This window comes from Sardina pilchardus, chromosome 9 (genome assembly GCF_963854185.1).
Source record: "Sardina pilchardus chromosome 9, fSarPil1.1, whole genome shotgun sequence".
In the NCBI taxonomy this organism is placed as follows: domain Eukaryota; kingdom Metazoa; phylum Chordata; class Actinopteri; order Clupeiformes; family Clupeidae; genus Sardina; species Sardina pilchardus.
This window is the reverse complement of record NC_085002.1, coordinates 11,037,305-11,055,479: the sequence shown is the minus strand read 5'-3', so window position 1 is coordinate 11,055,479 and position 18,175 is coordinate 11,037,305. Positions and strand designations below refer to the sequence as shown.

Here is an 18,175-nt window from a genome sequence, read left to right as displayed (position 1 = left end):
CAAAGAGAGAGAATGATACAACACAAAATTCATTCCAGACTCTGATCATTTTAGTCTGGGGCCTTCTTTTATACCAGGGTTTACGTATCTATACAAGAGTTTACGTATCTAGGGTCTTGCCCTTTGACATGCTCACATGGCTAAAACTTGGACAATAAGCTCTGGCCCACCAAACATGTGTCACGGGGAACATTTCAAACAGGGAATCTGAAGAAGACCACACGGTCGAAATGTTTTTCTGTGCTAGAGAAAAGAGATAATAAAAGTAAAAAAGAAGGATTTCAAGTGTGCAAACTTTTTTTCCATTTTTATGATTCACCCTTGTTCTGCACCTTGACCTGGGATGTGCACATACCTTTCCACTATAACATTTCAAACAGAACATTACTTCTGATACAACAACAAATACAGAACTTGTGGTCAAGATCTTGGGTCTAGGGCAACTCTTGTTTCCCATAGATAAATCAGGTAAAAGAGGACTGCACAGAAATGTTGAAACCTTATCTAGTGCACAAGAGTACAAAGAGTACAAAAAGATTAGGCTGGTATAGAGATAAAAAAAAAAAAAAAGAACAGACTTCTCTATCAAAAAGATGAAGTCTCGATTACAAAGTATGATTATACAGAACATGGTTTACAGTACGAAGTTACTCTTTTCTTTATTCACTTCAGTTATTATTTCCTTTAATCATTATGGTTAATACTTCCTTTATTCACTTATGGTTAATAATTCCTTTATTCAATATAAAGGAATACACATTTCATTAATAATTATATAGGAATACACATTTCATTAATCAATGTATAGAGGAGTACATATTTTATTAATAATTGTACTTAATCACATTTGTAATATGTTTTTTGGCTGTGTGAAAATAAATTATTTCTTTATGGAACCATGCCTCTGTTATACGGACCTGAGTATCTTACTGAGTTAAGGATACTGATTCTGAATTATGTCTTTGGGTGCAAATCCCATCGTTGCATAGTCAGCTATTCTATCTAAAAACTATACCACTTGCCACACTTGGTTTGTCAACTATGTTATCCTATGTTGCAGAATTGCACAATTTCCTTTTTCAAACGAAAGTATGCCAAACTAATGACTATCTGCTGATGATATCTTTTGAAGAGTGCCCGATAAAAGGAGGAACCAAGGCGCATACTCAGTAAACAAGCTCAGCATTCATGGAGATGACAGAGGACATCTATCAAAACTTCCCTCAGGGCAAAGATGACAGACATCCTAAAGGTAAAAATGAAGGGACCCTAACTGAGAAATCAGCATTGGTCCAAGATTGTTGGGAAAGTTAACTGATTGGTTTAAGTTTTAAAAGTATAGATTTGTTTATCTATCAGTTCTGAAAAGAAAACAAAGGGTGTGGCATATGGCTTACATGATTATAGCCAACTGAGGGCACTGAGGTCCAGCGGAAAATTAGATTAGAAGCTCAATTTTTGCCTGAATAAAAAAATGAAATAAAACAGCCGTTGAAAACGTCTCATATGACTGCATTCTTGATTCAGTTCAAATATGTTACCGGTAGTGTCTGCTGTGTGTGCCAGTATCGGACATGAGCATCTAGTAACCGCCTGTAGCCATCTATCCTTAAGAGCTAAAAAATACAATTTGAACTGTGTACAGGTCAGGAAGAGCCTTTCATGCACCTCTATTTAAGCAAACATGTTCTTATAACATAGGCCAAAATTCAGCAAGGATATTCAGATAATGGCTCCACAAAGTTTGCTGTGGCCCAGTGGTTCTCAAAGTGTGGGGCGTCATACAAAAGTCATGTAAGTCATACAAAGGCCGACATGGATTAAAACTAGATGTGCCGCAAAGTGGTACAAAATATGACTACGCGCAGTCCTTCACATTCTCTCCGCAAAAATGAATCACGCTTGTCAATTTGTTTCCATCTCCTACTCCAGGGGTCGGCAATAGGCGGCCCGCAAGCAAAAAACATCTGGCCCGTGAGATCATTTGAACCAGAGAATGAAAAAAAAAAAAAAAACACACACACTTTTAAAAATCGGACTGCCAGTCTCAAAAATGCTCTATTTTGAAACGTAATTTCAATTTCAGAAGAATTTCAATCAATCTAAATGCTTAGCTATTTGTTTCATCTGGATACGAGTGAAGAAGCACGCAGCGAGGTGCAGCGAACGCACAACATGCAAAAACAATGAAGTCAGGACAGCGCTGGTTCTGAAATTCCAAACTAGTCCCTTAAACACAAGTTGTCATTCAAACAACGGACATAGGCTTATGGTGATAATTAAAACACGACTTCTTTTAAACAGGCCTGACATCAAACAGGCAATTTACGCACATACAACTGTGAAAAGTAAAACACGAGTTTCAAACATAGCGTGCGTGTTATTTAGGAACGCAACCTTGAAATTAGCATGCTTAGTTTCGTGGTGCCGTCTAATATTGTACTCTTTGCATGCAGAGACACCCTCGTTACAGATCAGGCATGAGGGCTTTGCATTAATAAAACTAGGGAGGATTAAGGCATAGTTCTCTGTCCATTCATCATTAAAGATCCTGTTTTCGCTTGATAGTGCCATTTTTTGACAGCTAACAGCAACGCGTAGAAATGTTTTTGTGGTGTTTTTTTTAAACACACAGGCATATAATAGCGCCCCCAATGACCAGTCGACAAATTTAACCTACATCAGCCTGCTTGAATGTCTCTGCTCTGTCATCAAGAGCGCCTACATTTTTTATTATCACCCCTCCTCCGATATTAATTAATTAATTAAATTAGCCATTGTTTTGGTTGTGGACTTGTGGCCCGCCATGTAATGGCTTGGAAAATATCTGGCCCGAGGCCAAACTTAATTGCCGACCCCTGTCCTACTCCATCCCCTGCTGCAACTTTAAGTATGTAAATTAGTGTGCATGTGTGCACTTGCGTTTGTGTACTGTATGTGTGCTTCTCTATGGAGTTTAGTTTTCACCAAAATTTTCGAACAACACTTTTTCAAATTGAAACAAAAATCAATTCATCAAGATGTCAAATACAAAATTGAAACAAAAAAACATAAAAATCAAAACGGTCCGTGTAACGCTTTGCAGTGCTTTGTTCTATTTGCAGATTTCACATGAAAATAATGAAAAAATGTTTAAAATTTCTATTATTTATTTTTCAGACTACTCGGTAAATTGATGATTGTTGTGTGTTTTATTGTTTTGCATTGAGTACACTTGGGATTTTCTCCTCAGAAGTTCGAAAGTCAAACATTGACTCATATTCTAACTTTGTGTTTTTGCGCTTGGGGTTGGACTGAACCATGAACGCTGGGGGTTACCGGAGAGTTGCGTTGTGGCCCAGAGGTTTCACTTCACCCGATGTCTGCTTGGGTTAAGATGGATGTAATTAATGGGCATAGCCTACTTTTGTCAACTTGTTGTTTAACAGCTTCTGTAGGCATGTTGGTGGAGAGGTTTTAGTTCATGGGTAGGGTTGCTCACATTTATTCAAACCGTCAACAACCGTGAACAAATGCTATCGTAGGCTTGCATAGGCAGCATGAAAGCGTCACCGACTCCGCACCATAGACCCCCCCCCCCCCAACACACACACACACACACACACACCAGCACCATCAGCAGAGATTGCAACAAGTGCATGAGACAAGTTACTGTAGGCTATCTGAAGGACTGTGAAGTCTAACCATCGAGGGCGCAGGTGAGGGAATGAGGAGTTGAGCGGTCCTCAATCGCCTCCAGTCGGTCTAGATAGGCCTACGTCTCGAGCTCACTTGGCATGAATTTGACTTGATAACTCGATCTGTATCATTTATAGCCTATCTCTGCAACTGGCCAGAGGCGCCACGTAGGCCTATACATCCCTTGGCGCGTTTGGTTCAGTCCAACCACGATGCAGAAATGGAAAAATGGAAAATTGGAAAATGGACTCAATTTTAGTTTTGTTTCAAATTCATTATTTACCGTTTCAAAAACCACACTCGAAAGTTAAAATATAGCATCAATTGTCCATTTGCTGAGTAGTCTGACAAATGGATAATGAAAGTTTTGAACCCATTTTCCATATTTTCATGTGAATTCTGCAAATAGAACAAAGCACTGCAAAGCGTTACACGGACCCAAAACTCACAAACAAATTATTTGTGATTCTCCAGTCCTACTGAGAAGCACCTGTGATATGGAATTTAATTTGTGCCAAAATGTTCGAACAATACTTTTTCAAATTCAAACAAAAATCAATTAATCAAAATATCAAATACAAAATCGAAACAAAACAAATTAAGTCAAAGGGAAAAAATCAAAACTCGCAAACAAATTATTTGTATAGTTGCAAAATAAATCTGTCTTTAACTGTTTGAATAACTTTACTTGTCTTTTGATTTACAATAATAATAATAATTTACAGCGACATCATTCGTGATGCTTTTTCAGTTGCGATTCTGGCTTTCGCGCTTGCGCTGCCTGTCTTTTTGCTCGATTCTGGCACAAACTTCACATGAGGGTGGATTTCTCTGGGGTGCACTCCTATTGGCTGATGTGTTTTGACTGACAACTGAGCTACTACGTGTGTGTGTGTGTGTGTGTGCATCAGGGGTCAAGGCCGTGTAGATTAGCTTCGGCATGTTAGCATACGCCATATATGCTGCACGGAGCATTTAGAACCAGCTCCATGCACGAAAATCCGTGTTGGGCACGAGTTCTCATGCGCGTACATGTTGGTGGACGGGTACCTATCTGGCGGCTATACAGCCAATCGTTACTCAGTGCGGGACTCCACTCGGACTCAGGTGTGCGTTCCCGAGCAACTTTTTCTTCTTCTTGTTATGCGGCAAGCAAGGTATGTGCATTATCGCCACCCTCTGAGCTGGATGATGACTCTCTTTTTACAGAATGTCCAATAAAGATCAATGTAGGTCCATGCGTCATTTCCAGCTTTGGAACTTGACTGACCATGCCCACACTAAGCTCATGCACAAGTGTGGGCACGAGCTCTCCTTATAGCTTTCTTCTGTATCTTACGTCAATCAGTAAGCTGGCACTTAACTGGCTAAGTAAAATTGCACCGGAAACAAGCCCCTTGAAACGCCATGTTGAAGCCTGAAAAAATCATTGCATTTTGGCAATTTTCACTAGCCTAGCATTCCCATTGAAATGAATGGGGGCGGGACTTGTTCACTTTCTCCAGTTCTTATAATACCTCCATGTGTGCATCGGTAGCTTGAAGAACAAGGTTAGGCTACTCGGAAGAGTATTGCCCGTATTTGTTGTGGTAATGGAAAAGCCAGCTCTGCTATTAGCTTTGTAAGTTTAGCTTTTACCTCAAACAGACTGTATAAACGCTTACTAGTAGCTAACTTGCTAACAATCACCCTAAGAAACGTACAAAACGAAACTCCTCACCCTATGCCACTGCAAGCGGTAGCATCTGGCTAATAGCTCAGTTCAGCTGTCAGTCAAAACGCATCAGCCATTAGGAATGCACCCCAGAGAAACCCACCCACATGTGAAGTTTGTGCCAGAACTGCAAGCAAATTCTTGCAAATAACAACTGGCCTCCTGTATGTAATGTGCAATTGACGACTATAAAAATAAATAATACATTCAATAAGGTGACGTGGTAACACTTTACAGTACAGATCAGTAATAAGTGGGTAATGTTATGTAAGGGATAACGGCTGACGAGGTGACCGGTTCGATGGAAATAATGGCTAGGTGGAGGTCTAGAACCTAGAGTTACCTCCGCCGTGCCATTATTTCCATCGAACCGGTCGACCTCGAAGGCCGTTATCCCGCTTATCTCCTGTTTGTATCTATCAGCTGTATATTTATTCCACCGTTGCCACTTGTGTAGTGTTAATTTCCTATTACAATGTAAACGTTTACATTGCTAAAACTGTCTTGATTGTGGGACTACTTTCTGCCACATATCAACTTTCTACTTGCAGGACAAAACTGCCGTTACTAGTTCTAAATGGATGGTTGCTATGGCCAAAGGCCAGACGTTAGTTCTAAATGGCTGGTTGCTACGGCCAAAAGCCAGTCGTTAGTTCTATCTCTCCCGTTGTCAAGCGGGCATATCCCAGGATTCTGATTCACTTTAACTTTGAAAGATCGCTACTTTTATAGCCTACATGTCATACAACTAGCTACAATCCACCTCCGTCATATGCTACAATGTTCTGCACGTCTGTATTTCAGCTTGGATGCAACGTGACGGTTCATTTAAACTTCGCAACGAGTTTGGCAAATTAATATTCAAGTGTGATACGGGAACTACTTCGAAGGTAGCAGGTTATACGAAGTTAATGGCCACCCCATCTGCCAATCAGAGAAGAGAATTCCATTGTTGAGGGAGATAAGGTAATATATATGCAATTTCATGGTAATAATATTTTTAAACCACATATTGCAAATAATTAATGTGTAATTTCTGGACAATTACTGTGCAATTACCATTCAACAACAATTCAAATAACTTGGGTAAAATAAAATGGTAATAACTGCTGTAAATATGTACATACCAAAGCAATAAATATTTAGGATTTACTTATTGTGACATTCTGTAATTATACCAACATGATGGTGCTATGAAGGACTAAATTACATAGTAACTTCTAAGTGTTATGGCACAATAACACAGTGGTCAAAGTTTCTGTAATAGTTAGTTTGATGGTAAATTGTGACCTGTTATCTGTTATTATGATGAAATAAGTAAGGTATTTTCACAATAACTATATGGTATCAGGGCTGTAAAATACTGTTTTGTCTTTTCGAAAGGATTTCAACAACTCCCCACAGTGCAGAAAACCTTTCAAAAAGACAAAACAGTATTTTACAGCCCTGATACCATATAGTTATTGTGAAATTACCTCATTTATTTCATCATAACAACAGATAACAGGTCACATATTATGTCACAATAAGTAAATCCAAAATATTTATTGCTTCAGTAAGTACATATTTACAGCAGTTATTACCATTTTATTTTACCCTTAAATCCAAGTTATTTGCACTGTTGTTGTATGGTAATTGAACAGTAATCGTCTAGAAATTACACATTAATTATTTGCAATATGTGGTTTGAAAATATTATTACCATGAAATTGCATACATATTACCATAGCATTACCCACTTATTACCCATCTGTAATGTAAAGTGTTACCGGTGACGTTTACTTGCCACTGCATAATTGTCAATGAAGCATATACTGAGCATAGTTGCATGTGGTTGTGGCAGTGAGTACGACTGATAGATGTGGATCAATCTCTGTATACTCTCTTAATCTTGCCTCAGCATTTGTCTGATTGAATCTTTACCTTTGGGGTCATAGACATACTATGGATGTCTGTCTTTTGAAATTGAGTATTTTTTTTCTGCACAGGAGGCATCTGTCACAGAGTGATCACAGGAACTCTGGGGCTGTTGTGTGTTGTCTTGCTGACTATAGTCATAGTACCGGCAATGCGTCTCACCCTCTGCGCCTCTGAGAGAGACCTGTTACAGACTAATCTCAAGATCTTGCAAAATAATGTTTCTGTCTGGCTCTCTGGTCTCGGTGAGTTTCTATTTGCTTATACAGTATGTGTGCTGTTCAAGCCTTACTTTTTTTAACAGTTTACATCTCCACACAACCCAAATGCTTGTTGAGATCATTGATGACTCAGGTTTTGTTTATACAAAGAGAGTAATGGACAATGTGTTCACAGAAGCTGTCTTGACATTTTGTTATTTAAGTCTTTGACATGGAATGGAGCATTACATTTGCTCTTCTGTTCCCATTTGATTCAGAGAGACGTCTGCGGGAAGGATGGATGTTGTACAATGTAAGCCTATACTACATATCTACTGAGAAAGGGTCATGGGATGAGGCCAAAGAGGACTGTCAAAAGAAGGCTGCACACTTGGTGATCATAAACAACAGAAATGAACAGGTGTGTGTGTGTGAATTAGTGACTTCCTACTTTTTAGCCCTTGTACACCTCCATGGCGATCTGTCGACTATGGCATATAGTGGGTCTTGAAATGTCCGTAAGAACCCATAGTAATGGAATATCCATGTTGTTTCTATTCATAATATGTTTGTTTCTGGCCGGTTGCTACGTACGCTTTACCTTGACAACACATTTGCCGGCCAGCTGAACCAAATTCTGCTATGTAAGCTAACGATGATCAGGTGACGCTGGGTTAACTTAATGAGAGCAGTGATACATTCCATTACATTGATGTTTTTATTCCTTGAAAGTTCACATGCTTTGTGTTATTTTCCATATTATAATTAATAAATGTTGTTAGAAGGCTTGAGGAGCAACAAGATTATTTTAGAACATCATCAATTCATCAGGTCCCTTTAAGGCCTGAACACACCAACCCGATAATCGGCCTTCGGGTAGTCAGGAGCGGTTGGGAACTCGAATCGGTTTGGTATGTCCCGTGCCGTCGGGAGTCGGCGTCAGCGTCGGGGCTAATTTTGGCCAGTTTTGGCCGACCTGACATGTAGAGTCGGCCAGTGTCAGTGTCAATTACCAATCTGATTGGTTGAGTCTACCCTTTGAAACATCTAGGTAGCAGAGGACTTTGTTTAAAACTAACCATTAGCCATACATTCAGCGATGTGAGTTTCAAACTCATTTTGATAAACCTTCTTAACTATTTTTGCTAGAACTAAGTTTCTGAACGTGTGTTATTTCAGGTTATTTCCCATTCACTTTTCGTTTACTGTGCTAATATTAGCTAGCAAGCTAGCTAGGTTCACGGGCGAAAAGTTATTTTCTGTTCCAGAAATCACAAATAAGAAGGTATCCCTTCGATATCTGTTCATTTTAGTACATTCTAACGTAAGGAGCAAAGATTCCAGAACAGAGCAGGATTGATCACTTTTGACAAGCTCAGGTGTCGTCCCAGACGCTGGCTACAGTGCTGATCCTAAAATGTTAGCTGATCCATCTTGCTCCGCTATAGAATCTTTGGTAAGGAGGCAGAACGAGACCCCTGTCATAATCGTCATGGGGAGATTCCTTCCAAACGGCCCTATCACGTCCTTGAACTGACGTCATGGGGCGGGATCCAGCCGGTTGCAGGCGCGCAAAAACAAATGCAGAATTTGACTGCAGGCGTCTTCATATGTCTTCTTCCCGCGAGTTTTGAGTGACGTGACATGGTCGCATTTTTGTGACATGATCACAACATTTCTTCAAGTCAAACAACACGTCTAACCAGCATGCACTGCATATTACGCAAATTACTTGCAGTTTGGAGTCGACTGCATCCAACTGCAGTCGACTTGACAAGTCGAGTGAGCCTATTTTCTAATCGTTCACACGCAAAGGATTGTGGGTTATTTCTTCACGCCGAGGATCCATCGATGCATCCTTCAAAATTCTCAGAAATTCTCAGAACGAAGGACTCAGTACTTGATAGAATTTTAAAGCATCCTTTACTTTGGAACAGTAAGTAAGTAAAGTAAGGTTTATTTATATATAGAGCACATTTAACCACAGCTCACACTGTCCAAAGTGCTGTACAAAGTGCATAAACTAACAAATAAAAAATAGGATAAAATAGATAAGCAAATAAATACATATACAGAACAGTGATTTAGGCTAAGATGACATCAACAGACAACACTTAATTACAGACATAACAGGGTAGACAATTAACGCACAGGGAAGGCCAATGTAAAAAGGTGTGTTTTAAGCCTGGATTTGAAGAGGGTTATTGAGGGGGCATTTCTGATGTCAAGTGGCAGTTGGTTCCACAGCTGGGGGCCAGCAACAGAAAAGGCTCTGTCACCTTTTTGTTTTAGCCGGGACCGTGGGTCGTGGAGGAGGCCTTGGCTGGAGGATCTGAGGGACCTGGGGGCTACATGGGGATGGATGATGTCAGCTATGTAGCTGGGTGCCAGGCCATGAAGAGCCTTAAAAACCAAAAGCAGGGTTTTGAAATGTATCCTTGACTGGACTGGAAGCCAGTGCAAGGAGGCTAGGACAGGTGTAATATGCTCACGCTTTTTTGTGTTGGTGAGCAACCTAGCTGCTGCATTTTGGACCATCTGAAGTCGTGCCACCAGTGTCAGAGGAAGCCCAAGGTAGAGGGAATTGCAATAGTCTAGACGGGAGGTTATGAAGGCATGGATGATTTTTTCCAGATCATTGTATGAAAGAACAGACTTGAGTTTGGAGATTATTCTTAATTGATAAAAACTGGTCTTTACAACAGATGAAATTTGCTTGTCCAGGTTAAGGTGGGAGTCTAAAATGACACCCAGGTTACGTGCATGAGGTTTCAGATAGGGGGTGAGGGGGCCAAGGTTGACAGGGATGGATTTTTTGGGTCTTGAATGCCCAAAGACAATGACCTCAGTTTTGTTGGAATTTAACTGAAGGAAGTTGTTGGCCATCCAGATCTTTATTTCTTCCAAGCAGTCTAAAAGAGGCTGCATGGAGCTGCCAGCCTTAAAGGGATATTCCGCCATTTTTGGAAATGCGCTCATTTTCCACCTCCCCTCGAACAAAACAATCGATATTTACCTTGTTCCCGTTCATCCAGCCATTCTGTGAGTCTGGCGATGCATCTTTTAGCTTCAGCCTAGCATAGATCATTGAATCAGATTAGACCATTAGCTTCTCGCCTGCTAGCTTCATGTTTAAAAGTGACTAAGATTTCTGGTAATTTTCCCATTTAAAACGTGTCTCCTCTCAAGTTAGAAAGTGCAATAAGACCAACTGAAAATGAAACCTTCCGTTTTTCTAGGCTGGTTTGACATGGAACTACACTCTCATCTGGCGTAATAATCAAGGCAACTTGCAAACTACTGGCACTACTACTGCTTGTTGTCTATGGGACTATTTTCAGATGCTGCTTACGATATCACTGCGCCTATGGTACGTTTGCAAGTTGCCTTGATTATTACGCCAGATGAGAGTGTAGTTCCATGTCAAATCAGCCTAGAAAAACGCCAGGTTTCATTTTCAGTTGGTCTTATTGCACTTTCTAACTTGAGAGGAGACATGTTTTAAATAGGAAAATTACCAGAAATCTTAGTCACTTTTAAACATGAAGCTAGCAGGCGAGAAGCTAATGGTCTAATCCGATTCAATGATCTATGCTAGGCTGAAGCTAAAAGTTGTATCGCCAGACTCACAGAATGGCTGGATGAACAGGAACAAGGTAAATATCGATTGTTTTGCTCGAGGGGAGGTGGAAAATGAGCGTATTTCCAAAAATGGCGGAATATCCCTTTAAGTGGGATGTACAGTTGGGAGTCGTCTGCATAGAAGTGGAATGAAATATTGAATTTCCTGATGATGTTACCTAGGGGGAGCATGTACAGGCAGAAAAGTATCGGACCCAAAATGGATCCCTGGGGAACACCGTAGGACACAGGGGCAGATGATGATGTGCACTGGCCTATGGATACAGAGAAGGTTCTCTGGTGGAGGTAGGAGTGAAACCAGTTTAGAGCTATACCCTTAATGCCAACCCACTGTTCAAGACGCTTTAGAAGTGTGCCATGGTCTACAGTGTCAAAAGCAGCACTGAGGTCCAACAGGATCAGAGTGGCATTATCACCTGAGTTAAGGGTGAGCAAAAGGTCATTTGTCACCTTTAACAGGGCTGTCTCAGTGCTGTGACGGGCTTTGAAACCAGATCGAAATGGCTCTAGGATCTTTGTTGTGTTGAGGAATGGAAGCAGCTGTGTCAACACCACCTTCTCCAACATTTTTGACAGAAATGGCAGTTTTGAGATGGGCCGGAAGTTATTGGGACATTTAGCATCCAGATTATGTTTCTTGAGCATAGGCTGGACAACCGCATGCTTGAAACATACAGGAACGGTGCCGGTGGCAAGGCAAGAGTTAATGACTAATTGAATGGGGGGACCAATAGCATCAAAGGCATCTTTGATGATCTGCGAAGGGATAGGATCGTGTGGGGCTGTTGATGGTTTCATGTGTTTTACAATGTCCCATAGATCAGTGCAGGACACTGCTTGGAACCTGTCAAAAGTAACTGTGGGAATGGGTGAATGGGGTGAAGTGTCAGATACAACAGGTGTGAACTTTGCTCTGATGTGGTCAATTTTCTCAATAAAAAACTTCAAGAACTCTTCACAGCTATTGGTAGAAGCCTCTACCTCTGGAGAGACTTGGGGGTTTACAATTGAGTTTATAGTATTAAACAGGATTCTAGGGCGGTTGGAGTGTTTGTTTATGATATCAGAGAAATGCTTAGCTTTGGCTTTTTTTGCTGCAGCTTGGAAGTTGGACAGTGCATTTCTGAATATTTCTAGGGAGACTAGAAGGTGGTCTTTTTTCCACTTGCGCTCAGCTCTACGGCAAACTTGCCTAAGGTGGCGGGTGGAGATATCAAGCCACTGTTGGGGTTTAAAATTAGGCCGTCTGAATTTAAGAGGGGCCACAGTTTCAAGGATAGCTGAACAACATGTGTTGAAGAGTGATATTAGCCGTGTTCAAGTTCAACTCCAAATGACCTTTTGCAGCAACGAGAGCTGCCGGTGGCAGCAGGGGAGGGGATACAAACGCTGCTATGAAGTTGTACACTCTCTACTTCCCGTAGTGTAGACTTGGCTAGACTTGACCATGTGACGAATCACGAGGCACGGACCCGCACGGACCCTTGTGGATATGAGGCGGCATCTAAACACCTGCACATACGTCAGGGATATAAAAGCCAATTAGGGCAAAGACCTGACGTCATGAAGGGAGGGTCTAGGCTCCGCTGCTCTCCGCAGTACCTCCAGAGCGGCTGCTCTGCTGCTCCGCAGCAGCCTGGCCACGCCTTGCTCCCGCGATAAGTTGAGGCCATGTGATACCGACTGCCGAGTCGAAAACACACCCATCTAGACCATCGTGGACAGATTTTTAACCACGTGCATCTTGTGCTGCGCAGTTTTTGTGCTGCGCAGCCAACTTGAACGCGCCTATTAGCTCATCAGGGCTGGAGCAGGGATCATGGGCAGCGATGGAGGCTGTGATAGCATTATCCAAGTAACATTCAGAAAACTTACTTGCAGTAAAAGAGTTAATATGACGAGAGTAGTGGCCAGGGGATCTGGCTGTAGACAGTGAATTAAGTAGTTGAACATAGAACACAATAGGCATATGGTCAGAGAAGGATGCATCCTCAATGCTTAAGTTATCAATGGAGAACCCATGGGACAAAATCAGATCGAGTGTGTGCCCGTGAACATGGGTCGCCTGATTTATGTGCTGGAGGAGACCGAACGACTCCATTACATGGCAAAACTCGCTAACCAAAGGTTTGCCTGGACAACAGACATGAATATTAAAATCACCCAAAATCAACAAACGGTCGTAAGTTGAAGCAAAATGAGACAGAAAGTCTGAGAATTCTTGTATGAAACACTTGACGAGAGTTGATGACGCAACGTCCTTGAAAAAGTGGCTTGGAAGGACCCATCCTTGACTTTGAGAAACACCCGAATAGACCTCTGAAGTTCGCCTACAAAAAAGCTACCATCTTTGCCCAAATAAGGAGATCTGGTATGTTGAGATTTTTTCTATGGGAAAGTAATAGTGCGTTCTATTAACCTTCCGAGGACGAGATCCGAGGACGTTGCCTAGTGACACGCACGAGCACGCCCCCTTTCCTCGGAAGGCGCCCTCGTCTGCTCGTCGAACTCAGAGGAGACCGAGGAAAGTTTCCGAGACAGATTCCAAGATGGCTGCGCCCATATTCATTTGTAAATATTAACGGTTTTCATTGTGTTTGGACCGCTTTGGTGGTTTAAATGACGATTTCAATCACTACAATGCCTTACTGCGTCTGTATCACTGCCTATGGGAATGGAAATCGGCCTTGTTGTGAGTGCAATATTGAATGAAGACTTGTTTAACTGGTGTTGGTAAATGTAGCTAGCGTTGCTAACAGAAGCTAAACACGCCTGGAACTTGGCCAGTGCTTCCGCAAAACGTGACGTCTATGTTCGGACGCGCGAAAGATAAAAAAAACGGTTGAAGTGCAGACGTGACATCACACCCGAGATCCGAGGCATCTCGGAGAGCATAAACGAATGCACTATAACATGAGGATTTTCAATTATCGCACCTGTTAAACTCTCGCGGGGATGATGACATTGGAGATGCAGACGTTTCTCGCTACACAGTTTTGTCCACTGCCGTCTAGTGGATTCTGTGATCTTCGGTAGGTGAAGAGGGCACAGTTTGATCTTTGCTACCCCAGAGCTAACTTACAATGCAACTTACCATAGGCAGTCAGCTTCAATTAACTCCCGGATCTCCTTATATGGGCAAAGATGGCCGCTTTGGGTCCTTTTTGTAGGCGAACTTCAGAGCTCTATTACGACGAAGTATCTTGCTCCGCCTTAACAATCTTTGTCTACAGCAAGCCTCGAATATGAGAACCGTATATTCCTGAATAAATACATTTGTGAAAAATCCATATTTTACTCTAAAGTCATCTACTTTGAGTTACAGCTTCACAAGACCTGGCTTCAGGCCTCACTTGTGTTTCAAGGCCATTTCAAGTATAGAGGGCCAAGGTGTGGGCAGTTCCAGATGTGTTACCGACTGAAAGAGCCTCTATAATCCTTTGCCAGTATCACTGGCATAGAATTCATAGAATTCCTCAGACTGTCAGCTTTCAGTAGAGGTCAGTTTTTTCATGGTGGGCCAAAGTATGTGGGAGCAGTGCCCTCCTGAGTATGTGCAATGCAGGCAAGTCAAGAGACTATGGCTGATTTCCAATCTCTGTAAGGCTGATTTCCCATCTTATAAAACTGATTTTTCCATCTTGACATTCTGACCTCCTGAAGTTGCATCTGTAAGACAGGGGAGACGACCCCACAGCTGGACGCTCTTTGTGGTCAGGTTACCTGTTTGCATTTGACTGTCTCCATTGTCTCGAGACCACAATATGGCCAAGGCTCCCGGCCCCATGCCAGGCACACTTCCACTCCCCCCTCTCCACGCCTCTGATGAACTAATGTTGGAGTCTAAAATGTATCTGTTTCTTGACAAATGATAATGTATCTATGTTTGGTATCATTTTCAATGTCTCTGTGCGAGAAGTAAGAGGGTCTCAGTGGTACAATTGTAAAATAAGTGTAAATATGTTTTCTGGTGATCTAGGCGAAAATTGCCTGTGTTCTAATGAGAAACCTTCCACTCGCCTCTTTGTAATGATAAGAAGATCGTAGGTTACGAATGTAACTATGGATCTGTGAGACCGAGGGATGACCGTCACTATCCTTGTCGCTCGGACCATTCTGAGGCGTTCAGGGATAGGAGACTGACCCGGGAGCATTCTCTGCTATTTATTAATGCAAGTCGTTCTGCTTCCGGAGGTCATGGACATGACTATTTTGACATATGGTCTCGGTGATAGGCAGAATGAAAGTGATCATTCCTTTTTAGACCGTAGTGACGGTCAGAGTGAGGTCGAAACAGATACCCTGTGGAGGTCCAAGGTCTTTCTGTAGCCACAGCGTCTATATGTTAATTTCTAAGGTGGAACTACACCGAATGCCTCCTGAAAACGAGTTACTGAGAACTTTGGAAGTGCACAGGAAGTTTATTTAAAAAGACAAAAAGTTTACAAGCAGTACCTTCATAGAATCTCTCCGCCGAATCTTTTAATCAAGTCGCGATAAGCCGACTGGCGACTGACGAGCACGAACGAACAGGAAGGACAGGGGAACATATTGCAAAAGTAATTCCATAGGAAATATATGGTTTTACTGTCTACATGAGCATGATGAGTAACAAAGCTCAAAATGTTTGCAATATATCCCGTCCTTCCTGTTAGTTTGTGCTCGTCAGTCGGCTTATCGCGACTTCACCACAAGATGGCGCCCAGCGGAGAGATTCTATGAAGGTACTGCTTGTATAAACAGTCTTTTTAAATAAACTTCCTGTGCACTTCCAAAGTTCTAAGGCCGCGTTGAGACTGCAGACGAATCTGATTCAAATCTGATTCCTTCTCATATCCAATTTTTAGGACTGACTGTGCACACTGCCTTTAGCAAGTGTCCAAATCGGATATGGCTCTGTTCAGACTGGGTCACATTAGTAACAGATCTGACAGGTTGCTGTAGCAACAAAAGCAAACATTTCTGCCATCAGGAGGAAATACTTGCTAATTTGGTGTGATTAAACATAGAACAATACAACTAAGTGAGTGTTCATTGAATGCATGCATACGTGTGCGCATTTGCGCGACAGAAACCGAAACTAATCAGTGGCAAGCTCCGCTTCAAACTGTTGGAAGGCTATTTAATTATATAACGGCATTTAATAGAACAATGTGGATTCTTGCAACTTCCAACAGAGCAGAGACTGTATAAGCTCTATTTAGCATTGATGTTAAGTCACGTTTAATATAACATGCAAACCACATCCAGGAGGCACAGACGTGACATCCAACAACACAACACGTTCGTCCCATGATATGTGAAAAACAGGTGTTAGAAACAGCGAGTTAGCAATGTTTACAATGTTTACAACCATACAGCATTGGCAGCAATTGGCAGTAGCGTACAAGAGGCCTCACTTATATCCCAGACGCCACCGCGGTGCAAACCTCACCCACGTCCGCCACCGCCACATCATATTCCCATTCTCTATTACAAATTGGTGTGATGTTAGCCAGGACTGATTTGGTATGTTTGCATCAGATGGCAAACTTTGATCTGTTCTTGCTAGGTGTCCCTGGCTCTTGTCCTTTTTCGCTGCCAAAATGAAGATGCAGCTAAATAACAATAGATAAGAGATGGGTAGTTTCACGTCACGATTACGACAAGTGCTCGGCTTTTTCCGCACATCTCTGTGTACCTCAAAATATGAGATTATTCTGGACATGCCTGTCACTCAGTGGATGGGATAATTGATTGATTGATTGATTGATTGATTGATTTAATTATTTATGCATGTATGTATGTATGTACGTTTTTGGGCTTTTTCCTTTATTTGGATAGGGCAGTGAAGTTTGACAGGAAGTAAGAGCTGTCTTTCCTAACAAGTGCATGTGCAATGTATTTGTTTGTCATGCAGGAATTTCTGGCCAACAAACAAAAGGAATTCTGGATCGGGCTAACGGACAAGGACAAGGAAGGGGACTGGAAATGGGTTGATGGGACAGTCCTCACTACTCAGTAAGGCTAACCTACTCAAATAATAGTCCAGTCAAGGACTCTCTTTTATCCAGCTGATGATGTACATTGTCTGTTGAGACTGTTGTGTTTCTCTGTTGTTTTAGATTTTGGGATGAACTCCAGCCAACTAACGATGGTGGGAATGAACACTGTGCTGAGACCAGACCTCGTGCCTATATTACCAACTGGAACGATGTGCCATGCTCTACACCTAATATTTGGGTGTGTGAGAAAAGCAACACACTTGCAAACGTATAGCACAACAGCAGTAATTAAAAAATGAAAGCTTACTCAGTTGGTCAGTTGGTAGTTGTCACTGATTAGTTGTCAGTTTAATGGTAGTTTCACCACTGCTTCGCCGCTCACCATGCTTCAATGTTTTGTTCTAATATTCATGACACATTTAAACCTTTCCTTGGCCAAATGCAATTCTTCCTGTTGTGCCATCTTTACAATATTATGAGTATGAGAATTTATTCTTGAATTTTCCCCTTAGAGATCAATAAAGTATCTACTGTATCTATCTATCTATTTTCCTTTTAACATATTTATTTATGTATTTTTCAAATATATGGTGCCATTGTTCCTCCTTTGACATTTTGTAAAGGTCTATTAGCAGAGACATCATACTTTTGCAAAAGTAGCAGATAGGTATAGGACTCCTTTCTGCACTTGAGTGAAATATGTAGGCCCTATAGGGAATTCTAGAATGATGAGGCTATTTATGTTTGTTACTATAGTGTGATATCTGGACACTATAACTTACCTTATTAAAAAAAAGTACACTATGCAAGGTTTTCACCTATAGCCTACTGAATATGAATTTAACCTTAAGCCAATTTGATGGTAAACGAACTAGTTACAGGTGAATCGTTCACCTAATAAAGCTATACAGTTTAGAGTCTCCGCCGAGAAAACCAGCCGTGCATCTTTAAGAACAGTGTCCCAACAAATCTCATGAAACGTTACAGTAACTTGTAGATATAGTTCTTTCAGATGTCAATGGCAATTGATCGCCAAACAT

At 41.5% G+C, this 18,175-nt stretch overlaps 1 protein-coding gene across 2 annotated transcripts; it reads left to right on the top strand.

The window, feature by feature from the left end:
• Positions 1–1,180: 1,180 nt before the first annotated feature.
• LOC134092521 (hepatic lectin-like) lies at positions 1,181–17,637 on the top strand. Of its 2 annotated transcripts, XM_062545423.1 has the most exons (5): positions 1,191–1,252; positions 7,381–7,554; positions 7,788–7,930; positions 17,051–17,151; positions 17,256–17,637. In XM_062545423.1, the coding sequence occupies exons 1-5, from the start codon at positions 1,195–1,197 to the stop codon at positions 17,407–17,409; spliced, it is 630 nt and encodes a 209-aa protein (XP_062401407.1). In that variant the 5' UTR covers positions 1,191–1,194; the 3' UTR covers positions 17,410–17,637. The 2 variants fall into 2 exon arrangements, 1 of the variants encoding a protein (XP_062401407.1); XR_009940243.1 differs by lacking the exon at positions 7,381–7,554 and having other exon boundaries at positions 1,181–1,252.
• The last annotated feature ends 538 nt before the right edge of the window (positions 17,638–18,175 follow it).

Excerpts from the sequence above, each read along its gene's own strand:
- LOC134092521 (XM_062545423.1), top strand. The coding sequence starts at position 1,195 with ATGACAGAGGACATCTATCAAAACTTCCCTCAGGGCAAAGATGACAGA. Across the intron at positions 7,555-7,787 it reads TGTCTGGCTCTCTGGTCTCG|AGAGACGTCTGCGGGAAGGA; the intron begins GTGAGTTTCTAT and ends CATTTGATTCAG. Across the intron at positions 7,931-17,050 it reads TAAACAACAGAAATGAACAG|GAATTTCTGGCCAACAAACA; the intron begins GTGTGTGTGTGT and ends TTTGTCATGCAG.